Here is a 9,470-nt window from a genome sequence, read left to right as displayed (position 1 = left end):
TTGGAAAAACACCTAGCACAAACATAAACAAAAAAAAAGACCACCCATCACTGAATACACATTTTCCATTTTCCTTGCCAATGATAAATTGTACATTTTTGGACCTGTAATGCTCTTCGCTAATCATTGTTTATGCGCTCTCGTGCAAATGAATCTCTTAGAGGCCTATCCTCAAATGCCCTTATAATGTATTTTACAAGTCTCCTTGAGACCTACCCTTGGAGACTCTCGTTGGATTGTACAACAACAAAAGTCAAGGCCAAATTTGCATTCTTTCTTTATCATGGTTAGCTTCAATTAATGATTTTCAAGAGCATCTTGCTATGCAAATTAAACAAGTTACCTTAAGAATCACCAGGTAATTGGGGTATAAAATGTACAAGGTCCTAGCCCATTGGTAATAGAATGACTCATGTCAAGCATTAAGTTGAAGTCAAACCAACTTGGAAAGAGATAAAGTTAAAGTAAGGAAGAGATAAAGGCAAAACTTGATATCTTATCCGGAAAAGGTTAAAGTGACTGAGGTAAGCGGGATGTGGCCAAAAAAGCGAGAAAAGACATGAAGTAAGGAAGATAACTTCCATGAGAAGAAATGAGATAACTATAAAAGGAAGAGACTTCTATACACACACACACACACTCTTAAGCAGGTTTAGGGGGTGAGATGAGACACAAAATTCTCATCTCATCATTACATCTTTTTCAAATTCTCATATAAAATATAATAAATAATTCAACTTTTTCAAATCTCAATTCACTTTTTTCAAATCCCAAAACAATAATAATATTAAAACATAATATTTTAAACTCTCAAACAAAATACAAAATTCTGATCTCACTCTCAAACCTGCCAACAGCTTCTTTAACCTCTCCTCAACTCTATTTTCTCAATTATACTAGGAGCAAAGTGAGATTATGAGAGATTATAAAACAATTAAACATAGTGGATTTTGACCTCAAAAGACTTGTAGACGTAATCTTTTCTGTCGAATCACGTAAATCTCTTTTTTTTTTTTTTTTCTCTTTATTTACATTCCCTATATTTTATTCATGTTTTATTGGTTATTTAATTCACGAATGAGCATCAAAGTATTGTATCAATGTCGTTCTTGTCGTGGGTCATTCTATCGTACTGTTGGTCTAACCTTGCTGAAAAATTGTATGAACAATAATTCTTTGGCGTATAGGCTTATAGGCACCTAGTACCAACTCAAATGTAAATTGACATTATTCATCAAAGCATAATTTTTCTCTATATTTTTTCTTCCATCCTTACATCTACTTCTTTTCTTTATCATTTATCTCTCTATAATTTCACCTATTATTTCTTTCATGAAAATAGATAAGTAATTGGATGGTGTTATTTATAAATGAGTAGTTAAAAGTTTGAGTAATATTATATGTAGTTAAGAAGTATGTAAGTATTGTGCAGTCGCTTTAAAAAAGAGTAAGATTTATTATTAAAAAATTAATTTTTTTTATATGAGTCTCGTATTTATTTATTTATTTTAAATTAATTATGCAATGCTTGTATATTTACGATTATAATTATTATTATTTTAAAAGTTTAAATAGAAAAAAAATTAATTATTAATTATAGAAATAAATGCAAATAAATCAATGAGAATGCTAAGGTCAAACCGTCACTACTCAAGAAAATATATTTTAGTGCGAGAGAAAGAGAGAGAAGGGGGTCAAATTGAGTGGCGAGGGTAGGATGTCCACTTTTATTTATATTTCTGTGGTGGTGCTGGTGCGCTGGTGTTTCAAACCAAAACACAGAGAGAGAAAGAGAGGCCTTTGAGTGCTGAGATAAACACTGGATGAGGGTCCTGTAGCTCAAAACCCTAGGGGAAAAAACTTATCTTCTTCTTCTATCCTCCTCCTATCTATCCCTTTCCGCTAATCTCATCTCATCTCATTCAATTTTCCCCAATGGATCCCTTCGATTTGATTCGCAAAGGTATAATGTATTTTTATGTGTCAGATCTTTCCACTACCTTTTCTTGCCTATTTAATTTTGCAAGCTACCTGTTTTTGGTTTTCTGGGGCTTTTTCAAAGTTTATTTTCCTCGAATTTTATGGTCGTCGTATTACCTTAGATCTCTTAAAATCGATTTGCTTGAATTACGGGAGTCAAGGTTTGCTTTGTTAGATATAATGGTTAAGTTTTACTTCGATTACGCCGTTTATAATTATTATGTGAGGATTTTGTATTATCCTGTCTCTGTTGTTTGTTTTGAGAATTGTTTAATCTTTTGAATTCGAGAATTGCAGGGTCTTAAGCATTGCTCTGTGTTGTTTTGTCCCATTAACGATATGTGGTTCAGTGTTTTCTCAGAGTAATCTATTTATTTTGAAGCTTTTTGTTAAGTATCAAGATCAATAAACAAGGAAAGGAACAGAAATAATCGTTCTTGGACTTTATTGAATCAAGAAATGGAGTTATTCGAGGTAATTCCAATCTCCACAAACTACCACCGTTTCATTAACCCAAAACTCCCCGTTTTATCTTCAGCCTTTAACTTCCAGTTCCCTTCCCTCGCCCATGACACTGTTCCATGTAAATGTCTGGCTTTAATTAAGTTACAGTGGAGATTTTGGGCATTTTATGCTTGTTCCATTTTTCGTGATCGATACACGCAGTGTCTGCTTTTTTATCTGTACCTTTCAGATAAGATTTCCGTTTACTTATGTTTATTTCCAATTCAATTTATCTCAAGTCAGGAAGCTTGATGGTCTGAAATTGGTCATAAAAAAGGATCTTAGTAATGAGTTTGAGCACTCAAGTTATCGGAGATATGGTATTTGAATTTTTGGCAAGCACTGGACTTAATTCTTGTGGTTGTGTGTTGAAGTAGAAATCTCTATTCAATATGACTAATTAGTATATTTGAATGGGTCTTGTATTTGCAGGCTTTGGGTGAAGCTTAAGGAAGCTTGACTTATTCTATCATACTGAGTTTTTCTATACATATCTAGTGCTGGGTTTTTTTTAGCGGGGTTTCCATTTGAGTAAATAATGAGCTTGTCCAAGAAAGGAACCCATATTAATGATGCAAAGCTCAGCAGCCCAAGCAAGGCGGCAACTTTGAATCCAAATGCAGCAGAATTTATTCCCTTTGCCCTCAGATCTTCATCATCTGGAAACACCAGCACAGCAGATGCGACATCAAGGCTTGCTACTTTTGGGACTTTGGGAAAATCAGTGCTAGATAGGTCAGAATCATCTGTCTCAAATAATTCCGATGAAGAGGCCCACCAATACTGGCGTTGTCAGCTCCCTGATGATATTACCCCTGACTTTAAGGTCATGGGAGAAGATGATTCTCAAGGCATTGGTAACCTCTCTTTGGCAGGTTTGTCCTTACATGATGATAGTGATGCGTCAAGGTTTCCTGCTTATGAGAAGCAAGAATTATCTTCACAAAGCATTAATGGTAATAGCTTTGTTGGAAAGTCGAGATTCTCTACTTCATCCTATGTGGCAGATGCCTCTTCAGCTAGTTTTCTGCATATGTCGGCTGAGCCATGGGACAGTCAAATTGTAAACCGTAATCAACTCATTTCCCATGATGCAGAGATGCCTCCTTATGATGGCAATTCCAGACATAGATCCATGAACGATATGTTGGTTGAGCAGGCAATAGTGAAGGATAGTGATATGAACCCTGTTGAGTTCTTGGCTTCTCAGTTCCCTGGTTTTGCTGCTGAAAGCCTTGCAGAAGTTTACTTTGCTAATGGATGCGACTTGAACCAGACTATAGAGATGCTCACTCAATTAGAGGTATGCCTAATTTTCCACAAGTAAACAAGCTGCTGCAAAATTGTGGCAGATTTTCTTATTTCCGCGTAAGTGTATGTTGAATAACAATTTCTAAATATATACTTCCACCGATGTGGTTTCTGCCCCCTTTACTCTTTGTGCTCTCAAAAATCAATTCAATTAAAGCATTTCTGAAAATTGCAATGTGAAAATGTTCAAAATGAAAATTTTAATATTTATCATTGTGATAAATCTGTGGTAAGGAGTCTGAGGTTGTGAATTAAGACTCACTGGATGGACATGTACCGATGACTAAAAAAAACTAGTAAACCATGGATAAACTCTGGTTTACTTGAATCTGTTTAACCGTTAGAATTTAAATTTAAAATTATATACTGGCACCTCTGCCACTTCTCACTCTGGTATTAGTTTGTTTTTTGGTATTTTGTACATGCTGTGTACCTGGGTTGCGCCCCTTGCACTTTAATAAAATTGTGTGAATTATAAAAAACTTGCACGTGTATAAGGCTCTGTGATTTAGTTTATTGCAATAAACATATTCTAAAATAGGCATTATGCTTCATGTTGTAGTATTTTCTGTAATGCATGCTTACTTCTAATGGGTAAGATGCTAGCCTTTTGTTTTTTTTTTTCTTTTGTTAAGTTGGTAAGATAGATGCTAAATATAGAGAGCAATATTTTGATGCCTTCTTTTGGCAGTGAAGAGCTGGGAGTTTTTAGGTGACTCAATGATTTGATAGTCTAGTATATAGCCTCCATTTCCTACTTATTAAAAAAAAAAATATAGCCTCCATTTCCTTGGTCATTTCCCTGGTACAGGGGGGGAGTTAGTGATTCTCATTGGGTCATTCTCTTCTTACTGTATAGCACTGTGTTATATCACAGTCACTACTGCAATACTTCTATAGGCTTCCTGGTTCTGACAGGGCGGTACTAGTTTTGAAGAGTAACTTCATGTAACCTGATCACTTCTTCTCTGTGGGTCATCCTCTTTTAATTTGTTATACATGTATTCTCTTTTGATTCTTTATAATTTATTTTCAGTTTTATGACTTTCAATGTCCTCAATGTGATTTTTTTATATAGGGCATTTCATTGTAGATTTTTGTTTTAATTGTAGCTTCAAGTTGATGGTGGTTTCAGTCAGAATATGAACTCAAAGACCTTGCCAGCCCCCAATCTCAATGCAATGGACTTCCCTGCTCTTACTGTTCCAAATAGTCTGAATGGTCCACCAAAATATGCTGGAGATGATCTCCAACAAAGTGGCAATCTTTTTCGATCTGACAAGGACAACATGCTTTTGTTCAAGTCTGGATCTTCCATTCCATCTCGGGGTGCTATAGATTTTGCTTCAGCTGTTAGGAAATTGGCATCTCAGGATTCTGGTATATGGAAGTATGACAGAAATGGTTCTGCTGATGATACTATTGGCTCAAGTAGAAGTTCCCATGTTTTGAATAGTGCTTACAATAGTGGAAATGGGAGAAGCATCTATGGTGACAGATTGCAAAATCGTGGTTCTGCTCGGGTGGCTCCTGTTTGGCTTGAAACTGGAGATGCAGTCGGTAATATTTTATGCTTAACAGACTGATAAAAAAAATATATGCTGAACAGAATTACTTGTCTTTGTCTGCCTTCAATTTGGTACATAGGATTTCTGCATTAATAATGACTTTAATATTTGTTGAGATTGCAGCAAATATGTATTCTGATCTGCGAGAAGAAGCTCGTGACCATGCACGCCTGCGTAATGCATACTTCGAACAGGTATATGTTAGAAGTTTGTCAAATTGCAAACATTACAAAAAATGAAAAATTTGATCTGTAATTTCCTGTGCTTTGCCACATTTGAGATTCATCCTCTGTGCAATTTGTTTTTAAGGAGTTGTCCGTGATACGAATAACTTGATATTTACTACGTGACGGAAAACACGTGGCAATCTTAGACCGTCACATGAAATTTCTTTTCCTAATTTAAAAATAATCAAAATTAGCAAGAGATGAAATTAATTTTTTTTTTTTTTAACAAAAAGAGACAGGCTGAGACCACCATGGGATGGCTTGGCTGGATTCAGCAATCCCATGGTGTCCTAGGTCTTGGCCACCATGTGGGTGGCTGGCCATTATTTTCAGCCATCCAAGCACTCACTAAATGCATTGGGATCAAATTGGTGTGGCACATAGGGATTTAAAATTTTCGGTCCGGATCGGAAAAATTGACCGGACCGGACCGGACCGAAAACTTGTTTGGTTGGTTTCGGTCTTCCATTTGTGGGACCGAATGGGTTTCAGTCCTGTCCTAGGGTGGGGTTTTTTCACCCCAGACCGAACCGACCGAACTGACCGAACTTATATATTTTTAAATATTCTTTGTTATAAATTATATATATTATTTTATATAATAGTTATATAAGTGAATTATGTAATTTTCATCTAACCTATGACTATTGACAATATAAAATGTTAAATATATAATTATTAATTAACTAATATCAATTAACTAATATATAATTATCAATTTTGATAATTTGAACAACTTTTTTTAGGCTATTTTTAAGTAAAAAATGTGCAAATAAAGTTAAATAGTTGTGTTATTCAAAATTATAAACATTGTGGCTTTTTTTTAATACTAATGGGCTGAAAATACAGGTTGCGGGCTTTTTTCTATGATTGGGCCCCCATTTAAAACTGGCCCGGACCGATAGCTAACGGTCCGGTCTGGAAAAATGGACCTAAAGTTTTGGTCCATCATCCCCCCTGGACCGGACCGATTTATACCCGTAGTGGCACACCATGAAAAGGGCCACCTTGTGCCAACCAAACCCGTGTGGTCTAGCTACCACGAGGTGGCGTGATTCAGGCCACCAAGTGGTGGCCCTTTTGTTGGCCTGGGGTCACTAGGGGCTGTTCAAATTTGTCCACTTCATGGTGCTTTTTTTTAAAAATATTTTTAAATTAGGAAAAAATGTTTAACAAACTGCCAGTGTTTTTGTTGAGCAAGACAAAATTAGTAACGGAGGGGACAAATCTCAAGTTTGTCATAATACATGAGGTTACTGTTGCCACCCATAGTTCCAATCCTAGGGTGGTGATCGGGTCACTTAGCTCCACCACCCGGTGGTGGAGGGGGAATGGCACAACCACATGATATTGTTCTACCCCTAGTGCATGGAGGGGGGAAGTGGATGAGGAAATCCCACCCAGAGGGTAAATGAGTCAAGTAGCCCCCCACTTGGTGGGGTGTTGCAGTAAAGGGCTTTCCTTTTATTTTTTATTTTTTTTGTTTTGTTTATTTCTTTTTTCTTCCTTTTTGTCTTAAAAATTTCTTTGTTACTTGGGGGAGGACATGTGGCATTATATGGCCACATGAAGAAATTGAAGGAAAATGAGACAAAAATCTGAAATTTCAAAATTTGTTACTCTAAGGCCCCGTTTGGATAGTGAGATGACATGAGATGGTTTTAGATGAAAATTGAAAGTTAAATAAAATAGTTAGAATATTATTTTTTTTAATATTATTATTGATTTGAGATTTGAAGAAATTGAATTGTTTATTATATTCTGTGTGAAAATTTGATAAAGTTGTAATGATGAAATGAAACCATTTTTGTATCCAAACGGGGCCTAAACGTAAATGTTCAAAACTTGTCAAGGTGTAGCCAGTTGTTAAATGGTGGGGTGATATGAACTGTAGACATAGACATCTTTAGTTTGATTCCCCATTGGGTGTCCTATACACGGTTTTGGTAGAAGGGATCTTGTATCGAAGATTTGCATTATGGGGGTGCATTCGAAGGGCTCTGGCTTTAGTGATGTTTTATGTTGTCACAAAAACTTGAAATTTGAAACTCAGTACTTAATGTAAAAATTGAAAAAGCACAGTGGGTGCTAGCATAATTTCCTTATTTTCTGCATAGTGCGCCATTGAGAACAACATTTATTTGCCGCACTAGTTACTTAGTTGATGGTGCATTATTCGAAATAGGCACGGCAAGCGTACATCATTGGCAATAAGGCTCTAGCAAAGGATCTGAGTGCTAAAGGGCAGGTGCACAACATGCAGATGAAAGCAGCTCATGGAAAAGCTCATGAATCTATTTATCGTCAGAGGTTTGTAGTCCCCCCTGCTACTTTTGCTTAGTCTCAGGAATGACCGATGTAGATGAGTTAAATGGTTAATTGGATTATATTTCCATCTTTTCTTTTATACGTCTCTGAATATTTGAAAGTGTTGATTAGATACTTGCCCGATGGCTGATTGACATCTCATTCTTGCTATCAGAATGATTATCTTGCAAATCCCAAGCTTACATATTTATTTTCAATCTCTCCCTCTCTCTCTCTCTCTCTCTCTCACACACACACACACACACACTCACAAACAATTGTATTGAAATCATTTTGCTGCAAGTGTTGCAACTGCTGCCCACTGTCTGCCTGTTTGAAGTTAGGCTGGAGCGGTGCTGCTGGATCCCCATAAAAAGGTATAGCTGTTGAATTGCTACAACTTGATGGAATGATATAGTGACGGTAGTCCCATGTTACTCAGCCTGATTTTGATAAACAGACTGCCAATTATGATAACTTCCCACACTCGCTGGTTTCAGCATTTATTATTGGTTTTGTTTAGCTAGTTACTGTGCTTCAAACCATTTTATTAGGAACCCAGTTCCTCCAGAGATGCAGGGTAATGGAAGAGGACAGGAGCGGATGATAGACTTGCATGGGCTGCATGTTAGTGAGGCAATTCATGTTTTGAAGCATGAGCTGGGTGTGCTGAGGAGCACCGCAAGGGCAGCAGAGCAGCGCCTACAAGTTTATATTTGTGTTGGAACAGGTCATCACACCAGGGGTTCCCGCACTCCAGCTAGACTTCCTATTGCCATACAGCAATATTTGCTCGAAGAAGAGGGCCTTGAATACACTGAGCCTCAGCCGGGGTTGCTTCGAGTTGTGATATATTGATCAGAGATGATAGTGAAGTATAGGACTTTTTTGATGCAGCAAAACCAGTCAAGTCATAGTCATCACATTCATTCTTGTATCTGTATATGGGAGGAAATGCAGAGAGAGTAGATCGAGATTCAAAAAGAAAAGAAAAAATGAAAGAAAAAAAGAAAAAGGAAAAATGAAGGAAAAGAGGGTTAGAGTGAAAAATGAAGCCAGTGTATGATTTAGGTTTAACCGGTTGACAGCGGCATCACATGTTGGCAGGCATCAGGGATTTCACATCAGTGATTAGCTGATCTGTTGCAACATTTTTTCTTTGTTGTACCTTAAGTTGTATTACTTTGTTACTTTACATTTTCAAGTTCCCAGTTGTAACTGATAGAATTGAATTAAATCATAGCACAATTCACCTTACCAATTGTGTAAAGTAGTAAACAAACTAAAAGGAAAGGGAATTAAGGGATGCTCCTATTCACATTTCACACACTTGAATGCATTCTTCCGACATTAAAATATGGCTCTCTCTCTCTCTCTCTCTCTCTCTCTCCCTGATGGGAGTGGTTTTTGTCTCTGTACAAGATTATTTGTTTCTGATAAACGTTGGTTTCTGTGTATTTGTTCTCTGTGATCCGAGTCTTAGGTGTTGAATCACCTTGTTCTAAGGAGGAAATAGCAGAAAAATGGGGAAAACTTTACCTAACTGAATGCGAACAAAAAGAAGTGAAGATTG

The 9,470-nt window shown here is 36.6% G+C and overlaps 1 protein-coding gene across 2 annotated transcripts; it reads left to right on the top strand.

Annotated features, from left to right (window-relative positions):
- The first annotated feature begins 1,729 nt into the window (after positions 1-1,729).
- On the top strand, positions 1,730-9,253 carry LOC109008772 (polyadenylate-binding protein-interacting protein 7). 2 transcript variants are annotated; one of them, XM_018988994.2, is made up of 6 exons: positions 1,730-1,963; positions 2,917-3,787; positions 4,908-5,355; positions 5,487-5,557; positions 7,776-7,900; positions 8,452-9,253. In XM_018988994.2, the coding sequence occupies exons 2-6, from the start codon at positions 3,023-3,025 to the stop codon at positions 8,753-8,755; spliced, it is 1,713 nt and encodes a 570-aa protein (XP_018844539.1). In that variant the 5' UTR covers positions 1,730-1,963; positions 2,917-3,022; the 3' UTR covers positions 8,756-9,253. The 2 variants fall into 2 exon arrangements, with proteins under 2 accessions (XP_018844539.1, XP_035546963.1); XM_035691070.1 differs by lacking the exon at positions 1,730-1,963 and adding an exon at positions 2,728-2,804 and having other exon boundaries at positions 8,452-8,893.
- Positions 9,254-9,470: the final 217 nt, after the last annotated feature.

The sequence above is a fragment of the Juglans regia genome, chromosome 6, assembly GCF_001411555.2.
Source record: "Juglans regia cultivar Chandler chromosome 6, Walnut 2.0, whole genome shotgun sequence".
NCBI lineage: Eukaryota > Viridiplantae > Streptophyta > Magnoliopsida > Fagales > Juglandaceae > Juglans > Juglans regia.
Note: the sequence above shows the minus strand (reverse complement) of the source record. Positions and strands in the feature narration are given on the sequence as shown.

Coding starts and splice junctions, on each gene's coding strand:
- LOC109008772 (XM_018988994.2), top strand. CDS start 3,023: ATGAGCTTGTCCAAGAAAGGAACCCATATTAATGATGCAAAGCTCAGC. Junction 5,558..7,775: donor GTAATGCATACTTCGAACAG/GTATATGTTAGA, acceptor TATTCGAAATAG/GCACGGCAAGCGTACATCAT. Junction 7,901..8,451: donor GAATCTATTTATCGTCAGAG/GTTTGTAGTCCC, acceptor CCATTTTATTAG/GAACCCAGTTCCTCCAGAGA.